The 20,900-nt window shown below is 59.3% G+C and overlaps 1 protein-coding gene across 1 annotated transcript; it reads right to left on the reverse strand.

The window, feature by feature from the left end:
- Positions 1–11,476: 11,476 nt before the first annotated feature.
- DUSP7 (dual specificity phosphatase 7) lies at positions 11,477–18,696 on the reverse strand. The gene is made up of 3 exons (XM_027522835.1): positions 18,008–18,696; positions 16,112–16,546; positions 11,477–13,460 (listed from the first exon to the last, which is right to left on the reverse strand). The coding sequence occupies exons 1-3, from the start codon at positions 18,522–18,524 to the stop codon at positions 13,153–13,155; spliced, it is 1,260 nt and encodes a 419-aa protein (XP_027378636.1). The 5' UTR covers positions 18,525–18,696; the 3' UTR covers positions 11,477–13,152.
- Between the last annotated feature and the right edge of the window lie 2,204 nt (positions 18,697–20,900).

Raw genomic sequence — 20,900 nt, forward strand, 5'->3', positions numbered from 1 at the left:
CGGATGTGGCTGAGCCAGTGGGGAAAGGGTTGCTGGGCTCTGGCCCAGCTGGGCGGTCGGCCTCCCCGGCCCGGGAGCCTGGGCTGGGCGGGGGCAGTGGGGCTCAGGGAGGGCGGGCTGTTGATCCAGCCCAACAATGATGAAACGGCCCCTTTGTCCCGTGGCGCCAAAATTGCTGTGACTGAAGGAGGCGTGACGTGAAAGGGTCATTGTTCCCACTTGGACGGCCACTCGGGGAGCTGGAGGACCAGCCCAGGGTCGGCCGCCTGCCAAGCCTGCAGCCCTGCCTGCCGCACGGCGGGCGGAGTGTCCCGGGCTTGCGGCCTCCCCTCCCGGGGCCAGCTCCCTCCCGGGCTGGGCCGGCACAGGTATCCACCCGGAGGTGCCCATCCGTCCCGAGCTCCACGGGGCTGAGTCCGATGTCACGGTGCTGGGGGCTAGGCTCTTCACAGACATGGGAGCCCTGCTGGGCAGGACGCCTGGGTTCTGGGAAAGCCGAGGTGAAGTGAAGCAGGTGCTTCACCCTAGGCCGAGGATACAGGCCTGACCACACACCCCAAGATGTTGGGAACCCCTCCCTGACCCTTGCAGCTTAGGGAAGAGAGGCCCAGAGAAGAAACTGGGTGGCCCAGACCACAGGGCATTAGCAGCCAGTCTGCTGACACCCAGGCCAGACCTACCTCCCCACAAGTCTGCATGCCTGGTGGACCCCCGCTCTCTCTGGACACTGAAGCCCCACCTCTTTGCAGCTCCCACCCCTCTCCTGCTCTCTAATCCATTCCCCTGAGCACAACCCCCACCCACCCCCCACCACACCCCACATCTTTCTAAAACCCAAACTGATCAGGTCCCTCCTCGGCCTCAAGCCCACCATGTCCTCCACATCCAGAGAAGATTCTAGCTCTTGTGTTGCCCTTCAGGGCCCTTACTGTGCTACAGAAGCCAAGGGCAAGAGGCCCCTTTAGAGACTGGAGTCTCCCTTAGCCCGTGTGGGGAGGTGACCAAGTAAAGGCCCTTTGAAATCTTCCCAGGGTCAGCCTCCACCCCTTTGCTCCCACAGATCCTGCCCCCTCCAGTTCACCACCGCCCCCCTTCCTCCTCCTGGTCCACCTGGCCTCTGGGGCTCAGGTGAGGAGCCAGGAGGCTGGGCAGGGTGATTGGGAGGGGCTGGTTCACACCCAAGCTGGGGCCCCCTCACCCTCCCACCATGGCCCCCCTGGCCCCAGTACCCAGACTTTCTCTCCTCCAGGGCTCTCCACTGCCCCCATCAGCTGGCATCAGGCTCAGCTTGACCCAGGCTAATTAGACCCTCCCCTAGCCCAGAGGAGGCTCTGGCTCCAGCTCTAGGCTTTTTTCCCTGGAGGGACAGAGCTAATTAACCGAAAGGGTTTAATTAATCAATTAGTGTGGCCTCCAGACCCCTCTACTTAGCTGTCACGGTGGCAGGTATTTATAAACATGAGTTCTGGCTGAAACCAGAGGGGAGGACAGGCGACCATGGTGGGCACAGAGGCTGCAGAGGCCAGAGCTCCTGCCGGGTGCAGAGGGGCCCAGTCCCACCTCCTCAGCATCTCCACAGGCAGACACGCAGCCAGCAGCGTGAGGACACAGCGCGGTGTGTTCCCTGGGGACACATGTCTGTGTGCACAGGCTTGATGTCCTGAGCCGGGCAGGTTCCCAGAGGTGCCCCAGGCAGTGCCCAGAGGGCCGATGAGTTAGCACCCTGGCCATCGAGGCCCCCAGGGGGATGGCTCTGCACAGAGGACTGTGGGAGCCAGAGGAGGCACCAGAACGTCAGCTGCGGGGAGAAGTTGGGAAGGCTTCCTGCAGGCGGAGGCATTTGAGCCTTGCTTAGGGAGACGGTAGACAGGTGTGGCCATTTGAAGGGAGTGATGGTGATGCAGAGTATTCAGGGTGAGGAAATAGCTTGTCCAGAAACAGCTGGAGGCGGGACCTTTGCCGCAGGATGTCCCCTTCTGCGGGGAGCCTCCTAGATGCCCTGTTGTTGTTGTTCAGTCGTGTCTGACTCTTTGTGACCTGCAGCATGCCAAGCAGGCTTCCCTGTCCTTCACTGTCTCCCAGAGTTTGTTCAAGTTTGCTCAAACTCATGTCCATTGAGTCAGTGATGTTATCTAAATATCTCATCCTCTGCCGCCCTCTTCTCCTTTTGCCTTCAATCTTTCCCAGCATCAGGGTCTTTTCCAGTGAGTCGGCTCTTCTTATCAGGTGGCCAAAGTATTGGAGCTTCAGTATCTGTCCTTCCAATGAATATTCAGGACTGATTTCCTTTAGGATTGATTAATGTGATCTCTTTGCTGTCCAAGGGACTCTCAAGAGTTTTCTCCAACACCACAGTTCAAAAGCATCAATTCTTCAGCACTCAGTATAGTCCACCTCTCACATCCATCCATTACTACTTGGAAAAACCGTAGCTTTGACTGTATGGACCTTTGTCGGCAAAGTGATATCTCTGCTTTTTAGTACACTGTCTAGGTTTGTCATAGCTTTTCTTCCAAGGAGCAAGCATCTTTTAATTTTATGGCTGCAGTCACCATCTGCAGTGATTGTGGAGCCCAAGAGAATAAAACCTGTCACTGTTCCTACTTTTCCCCCCTTCTATTTGCCATGAAGTGATGAGACCATACACCACGATCTTAATTTTTTGAAGCTGAGCTTTAAGCCAACTTCTTCACTCCTCTTTCACCTTCATCAAGAGGCTCTCTAGTTCCTCTTCACTTTCTGCCATAAGGGTGGTGTCATCTGCATGTCTGAGGTTATTGATATTTCTCCCAGCAATCCTGATTCCAGCTTGCGCTTCATCCAGCCCGGCATTTCGCATGATGTACTCTGCATAGAAGTTTAATAAGCAGGGTGACGGTATTGAGGCTTGATGTACTCCTTTCCCAGTTTGGAACCAGTCTGTTGTTCCATGTCTGGTTCTAACTGTTGCTTCTTGTCCTGCATATAAGTTTCTCAAGAGACCAGTTAGGTGATCTGATATTCCCATCTCTTAAGAATTTTCCACAGTTTGTTGTGATCCACACAGTCAAACACTTTGACATAGTCAGTAAAGCAGAAATAGATGTTTTTCTGGAATTCCCTTGCTTTCTCTGCGATCCAGTGGATGTTGGCAGTTTGATCTCCTGGTTCCTCTGTCTTTTCTAAACCCAGCTTGTACATTTGGAAGTTCTCAGTTCATGTACTCCTGAAGCCTAGCTTCAAGGATTTTGAGTATAGCCTTGCTATCATGTGAAATGAACGCAATTGTCTAGTATGAACATTCTTTGGCATTGAAATGAAAACTGACCTTTTCCAGTCCTGTGGCCACTGCTGAGTTTTCCAAATATGCTGGCATATTGAGTGCAGCACTTTAGCAGCAGCATCTTTTAGGATTTTAAATAGCTCAGCTGGAATTCCATCACCTCCACTAACTTCGTTCGTAGTAATGCTTCCTAAGGTCCACTTCACTTTACACTGCAGGATGTCTGGCTCTAGGTGAGTGCTCACACCACCGTGGTTATCTGGGTCATGAAGACCTTCCTTGTATAGTCCTTCTGTGCGTTCTCACCACCTCTGCTTAAACTCTCCTGCTTCTGTCAGGTCCTTGCGTTTCTGTGCTACGTTGTGCCCATCCTTATATGAAGTGCTCCCTTGATATCTCCAGTTTTCTTGAAGAGATCTCTACTCTTTCCCATTCTATTGTTTTCCTCTATTTCTTTGCATTGTTCTTTTAAAAAGACTTTTTTTTCTCTCCTTGCTGTTCTCTGGAACTCTGCATTCAGTTGGGTGTAACACTTTCTATCACTGTTCCCACTTTTCCCCCTTCTATTTGCCGTGAAGTGATGAGACCATATGCCACGATCTTAATTTTTTCTCCCTTGCCTGTAGCCTCTCTTCTTTTCTCAGCTATTTGTAAGGCCTCCTCAGACAACCACGTTGTTTTCTTGCATTTCTTGGGGATGGTTTTGATCGCTGCCTTCTGTACAATGTTATGAACCTCCGTCCATAGTTCTTCAGGCACTCTGTATACCAGATCTAATCCCTAGGTGCCTTACCTATTAGAATTGCGTGTCCCTGAGCCTCTGCCCCTCCAGGCTGTGCACTCTGGGACAGCCTCCCAAGATGTTGCCAGCATTTTTCCTCTGCCTCCCCAACCCACCTGGCCCCGGGAACCCACAGATGCATGGTAGTCCCTTCAGGAAGGTTGGGGGTACAGGCTCCCTCCCTTAGGATGCTGCTTTCCTGTGGTCGGCTCTGGTGGGAGCCCAGGTGGTGTTAGGCTTGGGAGTGGTCAGAGACCCCAAGCCTCGGTGGAGCTCAGCCCTGGGGTAGTTGAGTGGTACTGAGTCCAGGCTTGTACTGCTGGCCACACAGGAGGCAAGTAAATCGAGAAGTGAGTTGTTGCTACAAGGATAGTGACTTTATTTTAAAAAATCAGCAGACTGAGAAGATAGTGGACTAGAATCCCGAAGAACCACTTCCTGGAGTTAGAATTCGGGCTTCTTTTGTGTTTAAAGGGGAGGGGGTGTGCTTGGCTGTTGCAAACCTGGTGTCAGATCTTCGGTCTCGGCTGTCCCTGGAGCTCAGGTCATGACATCCTGTAAACTTCCAATAAGACAAATGTGATTCTCCGTTACACAGCTTTCTATCTCTGTATGAATGGGAAAGTGTTACACCTGTAAAAATCAGAGCCCTGAGAATGGGCTAGCCTGTATATTTCAGGCTATGGGCAGCATTCTTTTTTCTTTTGTAAAATTTTAAAAAATAATTATTTATTGGCTGTGCTGGGTCTTGTTAGTTGCGGGGAGCGGGGACAGCTCTCCAGTTGCAGTGCGCGGGCTTCTCACCATAGTGGCTTCTCTTGTTCCAGAGCTCGGTCTCTGGGTGCGCAGGCTTCAGGAGCTGGGGCTCACGGACTCTAGAGCACAGGCGAGTAGGTGTGGCACACGGGCCCAGTCGTCCCGCAGCGTGTGGGGTCTTCCCGGACCAGGGATTGAACCCAGGTCCTCTGCACTGGCAGATGGATTCTTTATCACTGAGCCACCAGCGAAGTCCCCTAGGCAGCGTTCTTACTTGTAGCAAAAGCAATGGAACACAAAGGCTAGAGTGAAAGAAACAGGTCCAGCGCGGGGTCAGATCGGTTCTTCCCCGTGAGAAGAGTCAGCCAGACGGGCCCCAGGCCCCAGTGTGCACCCCTCGCAGCTTGACTTCCACATCTGCCCATCAGGGATGGCCAGCACCTCCCTCCCAGGGCTGCAGGGAGGATTACATGAGTTTATCACATAAATTCAGAGGGACACTGGCCCAGAGTGAGGGCCATGCGGCTGTGTTATTATCACTAGTCTTACTGCAATTAGAAATGCCGGAGGATCAGATGCCAGCCAGACTCCCAGGCAGAACAGCTTTGAGGGGCAGCTGGAGCCTCTGGCCCTATGACTCGGCCCCCAGTGCCTTGCTGAGTGCCTGGCACTGCAGATACACGGCTTCTCTGAATTAGAAGCAATCATGGCCAAAAGTTAAAGACAAAGGGTCCTGCTTTCCTTTCAGAAACCAACTGGAAAAAGTAGAGCACAGGTGTTTGACCCGGAAATGCCGCTTCCAGGCCTAAGGCCCAAGAAAAGAGTCTGCAGTGTAAAAACACTGCACCCAGGGTCCCAGCCCACACGTGCCGATGGGACAGAGAAAAGGCAGGGCAGCCCGAGCACCGAGTGACCGGGGCGGGGGACGCAGAGGACGGGGCTGCCGGGGCCTGGCTCCAGGTAGTTCGAGGAAAAGCGGGAGCCAGGCCTTACCCCGGCTGTTTCCCGTCCAGGAGCACCTTCCCAAGCCCCCATGCCAGGCTCCAGCGGGGCCGGAAGAGAAGCAGCTCCCGGCCAGCCTAGGTTTGGGGCCAGTGTGAGCAGAGGACAGACGGGGTCCCGTGGGTGCAGGGCCAAGGACGGACAGGGCTGGGGAACTCAGGGGCTAGTGAGGAGGGTCTTTGGGCAAGAGACGTAGGAAGCGGAGCAAAGGGATAGAGTGCGGGGAGCAGGCTGAGCTCAAGGCCCTTCCTGATGGCCCCAGAAGACACTCAGGCTCCACGATCGAAGCTTCCCCAGACACAGGCTGGGACTAGGAGGAGCAGGCCGTGGAGCTGTGAGCAGAGGCCAGGGCTCCCCCGGGGCCGCGCGCTTGGCAGCTCTCTGTGAGTTTTTCTGGACCTTGGGTCGGGGACACTGCAGGGAGTCCTCTGGGCAGGTAGACAGAAGGGGCAAACGTCCTCAAGGGGCTGCAGCAAAGGGCTCTCCTGGGCAGAGAGAGGCACCCCCACCCCAGCCAAAGCCTCTCGGCCCGGGACCGTGGCCTTCTCCCCAGGCTGGGCACTGACTCCTAGGCGACTCCTGATGCCTGGCTGTCCAGGGCTTGGGACAGAACTGAGGGTCTGGGAGTGGGTCCCCTGGGTCACTTTTCTCATCAGGGAACCCGAGGACCTGGAATGGGGAGGAGGCTTGTCCAGGATCACACAGGAGTCAATAGTGGCCAGCCCCAGGCGGTGCCCCCCATTAGGGGGCGGCCCCAGTTAAATCAGCATCACCCACTGCTCGTGTTCCCAGGGCCTGAGAGGAAGACCCTTCATCCTGCCATCTCCTCTTAGAACTACAGTTCTCAAGCCCACTGTACAGGTGAGAAAACTGAGGCTCTGGGAGGGGCCTCCAGTCTGTGCTGTCCAATACAAGGGAGGACGCTGGTGGTCTCAGCGTGCGGGGCACAGTGAGGGGTGGGGGCAGGGGAGCAGGGACTCCAGTGGCCAGAACCAAGCCCAGGTCCGCTTGCTGTGCGCAGTGAAGCCCATCTGCTGACCCTGGGTTGTGATGAAGGACAGGCAGTGTTTATTGCAGGCGCCAATACAAGGGAAGGGGTGGCTGGCACTCAAGACCCTTCCCCTCCCCGCAGGGTTTCAGTGAGGCATTTTGAAAGGCCAGGTGAGGGAGGGGAGTCGGCAGGCTGTGTGATCAGCTTGTGCGTGATTCTCTGGTTGACGGTGAGGTCACGGGACAGTGTCAGAGGGGCTAACGTTACCCATCCTTAGGAGCCAGTAGGTCTAGGGGCTGCTGTTCTCACGGTCACCAGGTCGTTAACATCTTCCATTTGGTGGGTGGTTTTCACATCTGTGAAACAACTCAGGAAATGTGCATCTGACAGTATTATCTGGGTGCTTCACAGAGGAGCTACAGCAGAGGATATGCTGGGGGCAGGGGGTGGGTCTGTCCTGGAAAGGCCCACAGGGTCCTGCTAAGTCACACACGTCTGCTGGCCCTGAGTCGTCTCCCCGCCCCCCCCGGGCCACAGTGGTCCAGCCCCAGCGCGCACCCTGACCATCCTAGCCTCCTCAGGGTCCCCTGTCCTGAACACCTGCCCCTTAGCCTGTTCTCCACTCAGAAACTAGAGGCTCTTTCTTTAAAAAAAAAAAAAAAATTTAACAATGGTTTTTAATTGAAGTATGGTTGATTTACAATGCTGTGTTAAATTCTGTTGTATCACCAAAGTGATTCAGCTCTATATGTACACACACACACACACACACACACACACACGCATTCCTTTTAAAATACGCTTTTCCACTGCAGTTTATCTTAGGATGCTGATTACGGCTCCCTGTGCTCTCCAGTAGGACCTTGTTGTTTGTCCCTCTGTGTACAAACGCGTACATCACTACCCCCGGCTTCCCGCTGCATTCCTCCCCTTCCCCCTTGGCAGCCGCCACCCGGCTGTTCTCTGCGTCCATTTCATCATAGATAGGTTCACGTGGGTTGTGTTTTAGACTCCACGTGTAGTGGTGTGGTAGAGCATTTGTCTTTTTCTGACTCCCTTCACTCAGCGTGCTATCCTCTGGGTTTGTCTGTGTGCCTGCGCGCGGCATGATATCCTTCTTTTTCATGGCCGCGTGGTGTTCTGTGGTGTGTGTGCCCCTCGTCGTCTTCACCCGTCCATCTGTCAGTGGACATAGCGGTCGTTTCCGTGTCTTGACTAGTGCATAGTGCTGCTGTGAACATAGGCGTGTGTGTATCTGTTTGAATTATACTTTTGCCCAGGTGTGTGCCCAGGAGTGGGACTGTTGGATCCTACGGTAATTCTCTCTCTGTTTTCTGAGGAACTTCCATACTGTTTTCCGCAGTAGTTGGACCAACTTACATTCTAGGGGGTCTTTCTAGGGACAACCAGATCTTGCCAGCCCTGGGCTTAAAGCTCTTTAGGGGCTCCCCTGTCCTCTGGACCACATCCTTCCACTCCCCTCCTGGCCCATCCAGCCCTGGAGAAGGGGCTGTGACTCCTCTTTGGCCTGCAGCAGGGGCGGAAGGGCCCTGGGACTGGAGAAGGAGGTGTGGGTGTGGAGCCGGCGGATGGGGTTCCTCCAGATGCACAGAAGCCATGGGGGTAGGTGACGGAGCAGCCCCGGGAAGGGGACTGCCTGCCTGAGCAAAGTGGATCTGGCAGGGGCTGGCATCCCCTGTCGCCCATCAGGGCTCATCTGGCCCATAGCCAGAGACGGTGGGGCTGAGGCCTCATCTTACCCCTGGGGAGTCGCTAATGATGGTCTGTAATGGCCTTGCCTGGGAAGGGATGACCTCACCGGCCACACCCTGATGAGAGGAGGCTGGAGTCAGAGGCAGGCGGCTCCTTCATCACCCTGAGACCTGCTCGGGCTTGTCTTGTCTGAGAAATGAGGGGGCCGTGTGTGCGCACGCGCTCGTGGATCTGGTCCTCCCCAGGGCCAGAGGGAGAAGGCTCCCAGCCCCTGGGTGAGAAGACGGGGGAGCAGGGTGGGCAGGCCTTGCTTCTGCTCAGCGTCTCTGGCTTCTGGTAAGGACTCAGCTGTGGGTCCCTGTGTTCCCGGCCACATCGGCGCTGATGCGGAGGGCCTGCCCGCTGCAGACACAGCATCCGGGGGCCAGCCTGCGTGTGCCGGGCGGTGGCGGCAGGTTCCAGCACAGTCTTGCCGCCTGCCCCCGCCCTGCCCCATTCACTGGGGATGACTGTGTTTGCACTCTGGGGAGCGGCCCTGAGGGAAGGGGAGTGGCCCCTCTCCTGAGGGCTGCCTCCCTCTGCCCCAGGCCCAGCGCAGGACCACCCGAAAGAGAGTTCATCCCTTTTGTGGTCTCCTTGTCACACCCGCTTCAAGGTGACTCCTCCACAGGTTACAAGTTCTTTCTTGTGTCCAGCCTTAGTCACTCCTGCTGTTGCGCCTGATTCATATATCGTAGGACAGTCGAGGCCCCATTATCCTGCCACCCAGCCTGACGTCACTGAGCTTCCCTCAGGCATGTTCCCACTCCTGGACACATGTGCCAGGTTGGCGCAGGAAACGGCTGCTGGATGAATGTGCAAGTGAGGGAGTGAGTGGCTCAGATCCTCCTGCTGAACGCTAAGTGGATGAGGGGGTCCTCGGGGGCCCGGGCTGAGATGGGGACAGGAACGGGAACCCAAAGGGAGGCCCAAAAAAAGAGGGGCAGGAGGAGAGAGATGGACTGTGGGCACAGAGAGGGGGCCGGGCGTCCCTGAGCCCCGCTGGCGGCTGGACCTCAGCCAGAGACGCCTGCGATGGACGGGGCCCACGGGGCGTCGGGGACAGCACGGCCAAAACAGACTGGAATCGCAAGCGCTGAGTGAGGGACCATGACGCACAACCTGGGACCCAGCGTGGGGACAGGGTGTGGCCTAGGCCAAGGTCAGAGCAAGGACCCAGGGCCCCAGCCGTGCCCTGTCCCTCCGTCTCCATCTCAGCCAGGCAGGCAGTGAGGTGGGGATTGCTGCGGATGAGGACAGAGGGTCAGAGAGGCCCCCAGGCCTAGGGTTGCGTAGGAGGCATTGCCCCTCAGCCCTTGGCTGGAGGACTGGCTCCGGAGGAGACTGCCGCTCCCCCCCACCGCCCCCCCAGCCCTGTGCTTGGGCACGCCGGCACTGCCAGGCACTTACTCGGGCTGTTGAGGGCCCAGCCCCCAGCCCAGCACCCGCGGGCTTCCCCAGCCCAGGCGGAGGGCAGCGAGAGGGAACAAAGGTCCAGTCTCTGCCTGCTCAGGCCCCCACCCCCGTGCCTGCCCCTGGCACAGAAGGACCCAGGCCCAAGGGAGCCCACGAGCAAAAGCAGCCCCCACCCCTTTGCCGACACTTTGAGAACTGCCTCCTCCCACTCCTCAGACCTGGTGTTCCCCAGTTCTAAAGATGGGAAGGCTGGGGACTTCCCCCTGGTGGTCTGGTGGCTAAGACCTCATGCTCCCAGTGCAGGGGCCCCGGGTTTCCTCCCTTCAGGGAACTAGATCTCCAGTCCCGAAACCAAGACCCAGCGCAGCCAAAGAAAGGAAGATGAGAAGGCTGACAGCCACACAGCTGGGGCTCGAACCACGCAGCCTTCACCATAGGCGAGTGAGGCCAAGACTGGACTGTTGGATGTAACTCATGGCGAGATGGGGCAGGACACAGGAGGGAGCCTGGATGGCCCCAAGGTGGGGGGTCCTAAGGAAGCAGCTGAATCAGTCACTCTTCCCGCTGTGCCCACCTACCTGCCACCTGGAGCCAGTCCAGTGCTGGTCACAGCAGAAGGGATAATGCCGGGCGGGGGCAGGGGGGGCGGGGCGGGGGAGGGGCAGCAGAGATGGGGAGATGGGAGTCAGCAACCCAGACCCCCAGGTTCCCGACTGGGGCCAACTCGGTCAGAGGTGAAGCCCCTGCAGCGGGGCTCCCAGTTCCCTGTCTCTGATGTGGGGCTGTGGGCCCACTGGGGGCCTCGGTCCCCAGGCCATGGCCTTCCAATCCCTCCAGGCCCCTTCCGTGTCCCCTGCTTCCCCCAGGGTTGAGTCTGAAGCCTCCAGAGGGGCCCGTCTAGAGGGCTGCTGCTCAGCTGCCCTGGGGAAGCCAGCCATGGACCAGGCCCCCCTGGAGGCCCAGGTCAAGACCAGGAAATGAAGGCTCATCATGCCTGAACGGGAACACACCAGGCATCGGGGTGTGTTGGCCCCACTGTACAGAAATGGATGCTGTGGCTCAGGGGGGCCGAGGGACCTGGCTCCCGTGGGGCTGGCCCACTCACTGACCAGCATCAGGTCCTGCAGGCATCCTAGGGATGGTGTGGGGGAGAGTGAGGTTGACAGATGCACAGCCCATGTCCCATCCCCGAGAGCAGCAAGAGGAAGGGCCAGGGCTGCGGGGGCCAGTCAGGACCTGGGGCAGCTGGGCGGTCTGGGCAGCGTCCGGGCGGGCAGTGCTGGGTGTGTCTGGGCAAGCAGGGCTCTGCTGTGTGACCTTGGCGCACGGAACGTCTCCACACCTCGCTCTCCTGTCACCCAGGGGGCCAAAGCCCCAGTGTCCCTGCCGACCCACACCCCAGCTGCTCCTCCCAGCTTTGGGTGCCTCTGACCAGTCCCAGTAAGTGCCCAGCAGGCCCCCGGATATGGCCATAGTGCTTCTCCTCATTGCCCTGGCCCTTATCAGACACCACTCATTTTAAAGAAAAAATAATATTTATTTGCAATATAAACAAAGTCCCGTTCGGGAATATATATATATATGTGTGTGTGTGTGTGTGTGTGTATGTAGGGTCACAAATTTTCCTTCATAAGATCATAAAGCAAAACTGGCCACCCTTGTTGGCATACCCTCATGTACACAAATCTGATGCGTTTTTCTGGGTTTTTCTTTTCAAAGGTAAAAAAGAGAGAAAGAGAACCATGTACACAACATGGAAGCTTCTTGTCAATTTCTCAACTGTGGCAAGATTTTCACCTGCTGCCTTGAAGAATCCCTGAAAACCAGCCCTGTGAGGTAAGATGCATTGGGGCAGGGTTTCCGTGGCCTCGCTCACACGCCGAGTGCTGGCTCGCTCAGGGACCCCGGCCCTCCCTAGGACCCATGCAGCTCCACCACCCGGGAAAATGGAGCTTGGAGAAGGAACGGAACCAGAGGATACCGGACCCGTGGCTCTGCTCTGTGGACAGCGGGCTTGGGTGGCGGGATGGACAGGCCTCACACCCCTTTCCCTGTCCGCCCTTGCTGCCCCATCCCCCACCCCCCGGGGCTGAAATGGATGAGTTTCTTAACCCAAGGCATGGGCAAGGTGCGCACAGGGCCGGCTTCCACGGGTTGAGGGGCTGGGAGTGGCAGCTGGAACCCAAGCAACAGCCAGGGTGGAGGAGGAGACCTGGGAGGCAGGGCTGCGCCCTCCACCTAAACTTCCCCAGCCACTGGGCCTGCTCCCTCAGCCAGAGAGAGAGAGAGAGAGACAGAAGTAGTGGATAAAAAGGGCCTGGGGCCCTCCTCAGGGCTGAGCCCAGAGGGTTAATGCTACTGCTTGGCAGTCCCCTGTGGCCTCCTCTTCTGCCTGGGGTGGTCTGCAGGGACTACCAGAGGACAAGTGGGTGGGCAGAGAAGGCAAAGGTCACCCGTCCAGCCCACCACTCACAGCGGGCATCACAGGCAAATGCAGCGCCAGGTGGGCTCGGCCGAGGCGGGAGATACGGGCAGGCCTGGGAGACCCCTGCTGGGAGCAGCGAACCACCCCTTTAAGGGCCGCTGCAGAAACGGAGGCTTCACACATGTGCAAAACGCATTTGGTCAAGATCAACGTGGGGTTTGTCTTTTCCATTAAAACAGAAACAAAAACTCAAGAATTGCTTTTTGAAATAGGAAGAAAAACAAACTGATAACACCTCTCTCTCTCTCTCACTGGATCAAGAAAGGGATGAAATACTGGTTTATACAGTCCACTGTTGCATGTAGCCTGAAAATAACACTTTCCATTACAGAAAAGAGCAATCAAGCAGAGCTTCAACACGCTCTCTGCTCCAGGGAGCTTGGGTTTACCTGCCAAAAGTAAAAAGTAAACTCAGGTCCGTGGATGTGTCTTTTAAAAAAACAGCCAAACTGGCTGAGCCATCAGCAGAAAGGAGTGTCCTGGGACAAGGAGAGGCCCCAAGGGACTCCCAAAGCCATGTGTCTGATCGCCTCGGGCCCCTCCGGAAAGTCCTGCCGGTGGAGGCCTGGCTGTGGGACACTGAGGGGAGCTCACCTCGGCACAGGTGATGTCTGGGTTCCTCGGGCCAGAGGCGGCAGGCCTGGGCCCTGCCGGCGGGCCCTGTGGGGGCCCGGGAGGGGCTAGCCCATCGCCCAGTGCCCCCGGCCTCACGTGGACTCGAGCGTGTTGAGTGGGAACAGGTTGTGGTTGGTAGGTGTGGAGAAATAGAGCTGCTCGCTGGGGGTGTGGTTGTCACACGGGCTGCTCAGCCCCAGCGTCCGCTCGAAGTCCAGCAGCTGCCCCATAAAGTTGAAGTTGGGTGAGATGTTGGACTTTTTCCTCTTGACAAAGTCGTAGGCATCGTTGAGCGACAGGTTCATCTTCTGCATCAGGTAGGCCACTGTGACGGTCACCGAGCGGCTGATGCCCGCCAGGCAATGCACCAGGACCCCGCACTTCTTGGAGCGGGCCTCGTCTGCAATACACGGGCATGGGTCAGGCTGGTGCCTCCTCCAGGGAGCTCCCGCGGGTCGGGCACAGAGAGAGGCATGGCAAGGGACTGGTGCCACCAGACTCTCAAGGGACTTGGTGAAGTCCCAGGCGGGTGGGACAGCAACTTGGGGTCAAGGTGAAGAGCGTGAGCATGGAGGGGCTCTGCCACAGTCCAGCTGACGTGCCTGCACCTCGGTTTCTGCTCTGTCGGACAGACCTGTTTACTCGCAGGGCCAGTAGAGAGACCTGAGCCAAGGGAGGGCTCCGTGAGCCCTGTGCCTGCTGCCAGTCCTCCTGCTGCTAGAACTGTGTGCTAGAGTCACCTGCGTCCTCTCGGGTCATCTGCAGCATGGCTACCAAGGTTATCTGATCAATGAGACAGGCAGACACACACAGTGACAAGGCCACACGAGGGTTCCTGCTAACAGGCAGCACTCACCCCTGCTAGCCCACCTCCTGGGGCAGCTCCAGGGGTGCCCCGATAGCCTCCTTGGGCCATGGGCGTCATGGAGGCCCTTCCACATGGGGCCAGCGGGCAACGCTCAGCTCTGGACTGGGCCCAGCCAGTCCCTGGGGGCCTGAGTCCTGCTCCTGAATAGATGGGGGACCAGGGCCAAGCCTGGTTTCACCAGTGGAGCTTAAGTGGGAACACTTCCTAGACTGTTCCCCGGCCTGTGTGCCAGTGACACCTCCCAGCACAGCCACTCAAGTTCCGTCAGCTCTCCCCGAACCCTCCTCAGTGTGGCGCCGGGCTCCTGACATGCATTCGGAGCTCACATGCTGGCTGAGCCACTGACCAACTCAGTCCTATGCTCTCCCCCCAAGACCCGAGGGCGGCTGCACCGCTGTGCCATGGCTGTGCTGGGGACAGAGATGAACGAGAGGCAGCCCTGGGGCCCACGTGGTTCCCGCCTGAGCCCCGGGAGCCAGGCCCACTCCTGCAGGAGGTGCGGAGGTTCACAGACCGCTCCCCGGGGGCGCGCACTGTCTCGGGCCTGGCAGGACTTCCCTTTCCCCAATCCCACGTGAGGATTCCCAGGGCTGAACATGCAGTAGGTGGTTCATCCAGACTCGGGGACCGACTGGGGCAAGACCAGCAGGGGAAGAGACAGATGCCACAAATTCACGTGGAACACGTTGTCGGATCTTGAAATTTGGGGCAGGATAAGGGGGGTGGTGGAGAAAAGCCCCATCAGGATAATGGGGAAGCCTGGTCCCCAAACCCAAACCCAGGTGATCCCAAGTACAACCACTTCCTGCTGGCTTTATTTTTAGCTCTTTAAGGGGTGTGGCTGGGTCTTGGGGAGGCTGGTGCTTCATCCCCTCTCCGCCCCCACCCCCCCTACCCCCAAGTCCTGTGGGATCTTTGAGCCTCACTTCCTTCTCTTGTCACACAGGGATGAGTGACATATAGAGGTTCCCCCCACCTCTATACCCTGTTCTGTCCCCTTCCCCTGATGTAAAGGGGCCTTCAAGAGGGATAAAAACACCTACAAATCAGGCTCAGCCCTGGAAAGTCGTGGGGGACCCCCTTCACCCCACACCTAGCTGCGGAGACCACGAGTGCTGAGGTGGCACCCATACCCTCTTGGGCACGTCCTCGGGGCAGAGCCGGGAAGCTCCGGATAGCCCCTGACACAAGCCCTCCCCCGCCCCAGCTTCCTTCCTTCCTCCCAGCCAGGCACCTAGTTTTGGTTCCCAGTAAGCGGATGAGGCGGGGAAGCCTCCCACTTCCTGTTATTAAAGCTAGCCCGGCCCAGCTGACACCAAAACGCCCTCCACTGGACACAGCCGCCAGCGGGAAAACGCTGCCCGGAGGCTGGGCAGAACACTGGTCACCAGCCTCAGAGAGCCCAGGGCTTACATTCACCCCCTCATCCCGTATCCCTTTCCTGAATCCTGGGGATGGCCGAGCCAGGGACGGTGACCTGCCAACTGATAGCTTCCAGCTGGCCGAGGAGGAAGCGGGCAGGGAGGTCAGAGATAAGGAGCCCAAGTCAGCCGAGGCTGCGGATGCAGGGGCTCAGAGGGCGCCGAGCCAGATGGCAGACACACTGATCTGGGGGAGGCCTTCCTCTGCCTCCCCTCACCGCCTGGACACCAAGCCAGCCCCACAGGCTGCCGGGAACATCTGAAGCCACCCTGAGGCTCTTTGGGTCAGCACGTCCCAAGAGCTGCCAGGTTGGGGTAGGCCTCTGGCTCCAGACCACCCTTCAGCCCCCTCAGGTACACAGTAGAGCCCAAAGAGGCACCGTGACAGCCCGTCCTCAAGAAACATGTGCTGAGGTGTGACGCAAGGCAAGTGAGACCCGTGGGAGGTCTGAGAGCTGGGACGTTTGAGCGTGCTGAGCTCCAAACAGCACAGCCAGAAAACCCAAGGTGTCTGGACAGCAGAGTCCACGCTGCTCCAGCAGCTGTGGAGAGCCCGCAGGTCGGGGGCCTGCTCCAGCCCCGAGGGCCTCAGTGACTCACAGTGGGCCCCGGTACACCCATTGGCACAGGCTGGCACACGCAGGGCTGCACACAAGCCTCGACAGGCACAGAGGTACCCAAGCCAGGCATGGGCGACACCCAGAGCCCCACACATCTCGACACGCACGCCTGCCCCCCCTGCCTGAGCACAGGAGCTCTTACCAATGAAGCTGATGGCCTCGGGGAAGAACTGGGAGAGGTTCTGGCTCCAGTGGTCAGAGATGGGGATCTGTTTGTAGGTGAACTCGCCCCCGTGCTCAAAGGCGTTGGGCAGGTTGGGCGTGACGTTGAGGATATACTTGATGCCGTACTTGCCGAGCACATCCAGGTTGGTGGAGTCCTTGGCGCAGCCGAGGTAGAGGTAGGGCAAGATCTGAACGGGGAAGGCTGGCTGGCTGGACGGCACCGGGCTGCCGTCTGACTCGGTGGCACTGCTGGGCAGCTCTCGGTCTGACTCCCCGTCCGAGCAGTCAGAGCTGATGCGCAGACCCCCCAAGCCCAGCACCGAGGTGGGTGGTGAGCCGCTTGGCGAGGACGAGCTGTCCACGTTGGTCTCGCAGTGCTCCGAGTACTCTGTCTGGAACTTGTTGAAACCACCTGTGGCCCCGGGTGGGGGTAGGGGTGGACAGGGCCCGCGTGAGACCGACAGTGCCACTGGCCAGTGTCCCCAAACTGGGCTCCTCGCAGCAAGGACCACGCCACCACCAATGGACAGCACAAGCAGTGCTGAGTATTTACACATGGACCCTCTCTCTCCTGCTTGCTCCTCATCTGTCCTGTGGCCCACATTATAGATGGGGAAACTGAGACCCCAGGTGGTAAAGTAACATGCCTGAGCACCATACCCTAACCCATAGGGCTTCAGGGCCCCAGCCACACCACTGACTTTAGGGCACTTGAGGACAGAATCCAGCCCCTGCCTCTTCCATGGCTCCCCTGCATCAGGCACCCATGGGTGCTCGGTAATTGCTAAGCAGTAAAGGAAAGCAAACAACCCCATCTCAGGCCAATACCTCTGGGTTTGCAAACCCTCTTACAGAAGAGATCACAGGCCAGAGCTGCATCTGGGTCAGCTCGAGGCAGAGGGCCTGGGCCCTCGACTGGGAATCTGGTGCTTGCTCCCACTTCCCACCACTGCCAGGGAGGGTAGTGAAGGTATCGGCTGGTTCTGTCCCCCAGCAGGAGCAAGTTCATAAAAGGTGTCCTGGCTCCTTTTCCATAACCCACCTTAGAACCCAAGATACCCCCACCCTGGCCTTGGACCCACAGAAGGGGAGGCTGTTGGGGGCTTTACAGGGACAAGAAATGGGGAGCGTGCTGCAGCTAAGCATGGGCCCTGCGCCCGAGGGTGCCGCAGGCCTCCTCTCCCCTCCCGTCTGCCCGCCCCGCTGCCAGCAAGAGGCCATTTTGGAATGTTAATTGGAAACACCGGCTGCAGTCACTCGCCTCCCAGGGCTGCCTCCCCCTTCCACCACCTCTGGGGTGACCGGCTAAGGACTTGGGGGTCTCGGAAAACCAGAGCTGGGGCAAGGGACACTCCTTACAGCCCTGCCCCAAGCACTTCCAAGAGGTGGTGATTCCCCAGTGACAAGCCCCACACGGGGATGCCCAGAGTCCCCCAAACTCTCCCTCTGCCCTGGCAGGGGCGAGGGTGGTGATTAAAGGCTCCTGTCCTAACTCTGGCCTTCCAGGGACACCCATTCCAGGCTGGAGGAGCTGAACTGGTGCCCAGGAGGGGACCATCCCTCCTTTGCCGGGCTCCAGGGGAACCTGGGAGCTACCATGGCCCCAACAATGGGGAAAAAAGGAAAGCCCAAGTGGGGAAAAGTTTGTTCAGCCCACTCAGATCATGCCCGGAAAGGGATGTAGAGGGGGCCACTGTACCAGCCTACACCCGCACAGCTTGGGCCGGGAGCCCTGGAGGGGAGGATGCGAGCGGGGGAGACGTGGCGCCGGCTGGACAGGCCGGGCACGGGGAGTGAAAGCCGCCTCCGTCGGGGGCATCCGGGAGCCACGGGAGAGCCCCAATTCCAGACTGGGTCTCGCTGCCGCCCTTACCTTGGAGGTAGTAGGCCTGGCAGCCGTCGTCGCGCAGCTTTTGCAGGAGAAGGCCAAGCACCGAGGCGGGAGCGCCGGGCTCTGGCTGCCATTCGGCCGTGGCCTCGTCGTAGAGCAGCACGGTGGCCGCCTTGCAGCGCGTAGCGAAACGCTCCTTGTCGGCGTGGTTGGGGATGATGGAGCGGATGGGCAGGTTGCCTTTGCGGAGGCGGCGCAGCATGAGGCCCGGGATGGCCAGGTTGATGGCCGTCTCGATGTGTGACGACTCGAAGAGCTCGTGCGGCCGGCAGTCGAGCAGCAGCAGGGACGCGCCGCCGCGCGCCTCCAGCTCCTCCTGCAGCCACTCGGCGCTCTTGCAGGGCATGGCCCCTGCGCCCGCCGCCGCGTCTGCCCCGGTGCCGGCGCCAGATCCAGATCCCGCACCGGGCTCCGACCCCGCCCCGGTGTCCCCAGCCGCCGACGCCCCCGAGGCCGACATGTGCGCCCGCGCTGGGGGGCCGCGGAGCTGGTTTTTCATGGGGAGCGCGGGCGGCCCGGGGCCGGGGCCGGGCAGCCCTGCCCTGGGACGGCGCCCCGGCCGCGCGGGCCCCAGCCGCGTCTCCGGGCGCCCGCCTCCCGCCGAGCTGCTCGCCCGCCGCCCCGGCCTCCCGGCCTCCGTCCCGCCCGGCCCTCCGCGCGCTCCGCGGCCTGACAGCCCCAATTAAACAGCGTCTCAGGCGGCCGCGCGCCCAGGCGTCCTCGGGGGGGCGGGGCCGCGCCGCGGCTCCCGAGCTTAAAGGCGCCGCAGCTGCGGCGCCCCTCCCCACGGGGTCTGCGGGCACGCGAGCGGTCCCCTAAGCCCGGAGACCAGCCCCCTGGCCTTCGCTCGGCCTCAGCGCTGCCGCCCAGAACCCACTACAACTCTCCCAGGGGCCCGACCAAGACACTTCTGGGTCCCTATCCCGGAGCTCCCAGTTCTGTGCCTGTCCCAAGAGCTATCCTCGGGGGCGTCCCGCTCCAGGGATCCTCTCCCCTACATTCCCGCAGTCTCCCGGGGATGGAGCGGAGGAAAGGGGCGATCAAGCTGGGCCGAAGTCCTGTCGACTCCTCTAATTCATGAACAACTCCCAGCGAGTTCAGCAAACGCGATCTGAACACCTACTCCGTGCCATTCCCTGTGCGCCTAGGTGGTCACCGTTTCAGGCGGCTGCACAGTCCCAAAGAGGGTTCTGCGTTTGGAGACCTGAGGGGTCGTCTCACTCCAGCAGGCCCGAGAGGGAAAGCAGAACTAGGCAGCTGCGAAGGTAGGAAGGCCCAGGGCCGTGCCACCCCCCGCGAGCTAGGTTGTAGAAATCCCCAAAAGGACCGGCCCTGGGAAGAGACAGCGGGACCTTTAAGAAAGCTTTACAAGCGGAGTGGTGACAGGCGCGGAGTGAAGCGCCACGTGACTTTTCCCCAGGACGGGATGGGAGGGAGGGGCCCCCTCTGTAATCTGCTCTCCTCCCACCTTTCCTAACTCACGAATCAACTTTAATGACAGGCGGGACGCACCACGCAGAGCGCCAATCGCTGCCGAAGGAGCGGGGCAGAGGGAAGGCGGGGCCCGTCAAAAGTTCCACCCAGCGCGGGCTGGGCGGGGCCTCAGCGGCACTGGCTGCGGGTGGCAGGCTGGCTGGCTCGGCGGAGGAGGTGAATGGAGCCGCAGGTAGCCCTGGAACAAAGCGGCTCCACCAGCGCGGCGCGCGTGCGCGGGGCCTGCCGCGCTTTCCCTACGGAGTCAGGGCTGTCTGCGCTGGGGACGGAGCCCCTGGCTGATCCTGCAGTCCGTCCGGTCCGTTCCCGGCCCGGCAGAGTGCGCCCACCTCCTTGGGGCTTACGCCCTCCTACTCTGCCCGAGGCTGGGCGGCTCCCCGCCACCCTGCCTCTACATCCAGGGGGGAATTAGGGTCAGAGATGAATGGCGGTGGTGCCTGAGATTTGCCAGAGTGCGTGCCTCTGGAACCCGAAGGATTTGAGCTTTCAGACCAGGTAGAGGAGCGGCCCTGCGGCATTCCCCGCTATCCATCTCCCCACCTAACGCCCTTTTGTCCTCGCGGAGGAGTTTACCAGAAGGTTTCATCCCAACTGCAGGGCTGTGTCGCAGAGGAGTAGGGATCTCTTCCACGGTTACACTTCCGGAAAGACCAGAGTATTGCAGTCATAGATGGTCTTATCACCCGAGACGCTAGGCTCAGGGAGGTGTTAGGAAAAGCAGGTCTCTGGCTTCCCACGCAGGCTTGTCCTAGGGTTGCTGGGCAGCACCTTCTTGCCTGGGGATCCGGAACGCGTGGAAAGGGCTCCCCGAGCCTGAGGGGCTCAGATGCTCACTCTGCTCTGCTACTTGCTGATAAGTTGTGGTTCTCACCTCTCTGGGCCTCAGGTCTCCCCATGTGGGAGGGTGCTGGGCCCGACAGCACCCAAACAGTCCATCCCAACTCTGTCAGCCGGAGAAGGCAGTAGTCCAGGTGCTGGTCGGCAGGGACAGCACTCAAACGAAGAGTCCTGGGATTGACTCCTCTGCACTTCCAATGAAGGGGCAACAGGTGCCACCCCTTTGTCAGGGAACTAAGATCCCACATGCTGGGCTGTGCAGCCAAGTAATAGACAAAAAAGAGAGGTCTGAGCAGACACACATGGGAGAGGACCTCCTCGCCAACGAGGCATTCCTCAGTGGGCTTGTTGGGGGCCTGTTGGAGTGTGGACTACAGCAGTGTTCTCATTAGTGGGGACCCAACGGAGAGGGGACTCTCTGTGCCCCTCCCAGGAGAGGGAAAGAGCCCCACCTTCCCATAATTCGCTTGTGATGGCTTCCTATTCTTCCCACTGCGGACTCCTCTCCGACAGCCACCCTGGAGGAGAGGCCTGTGAGGATGCG

The sequence above is a fragment of the Bos indicus x Bos taurus genome, chromosome 22, assembly GCF_003369695.1.
Source record: "Bos indicus x Bos taurus breed Angus x Brahman F1 hybrid chromosome 22, Bos_hybrid_MaternalHap_v2.0, whole genome shotgun sequence".
NCBI classification, from domain to species: Eukaryota; Metazoa; Chordata; class Mammalia; order Artiodactyla; family Bovidae; genus Bos; species Bos indicus x Bos taurus.

Coding starts and splice junctions, on each gene's coding strand:
- DUSP7 (XM_027522835.1), bottom strand. CDS start 18,524: ATGAAAAACCAGCTCCGCGGCCCCCCAGCGCGGGCGCACATGTCGGCC. Junction 16,547..18,007: donor CCAGGCCTACTACCTCCAAG/GTAAGGGCGGCA, acceptor CCGGGGCCACAG/GTGGTTTCAACAAGTTCCAG. Junction 13,461..16,111: donor CGAGGCCATCAGCTTCATTG/GTAAGAGCTCCT, acceptor CGTGTATTGCAG/ACGAGGCCCGCTCCAAGAAG.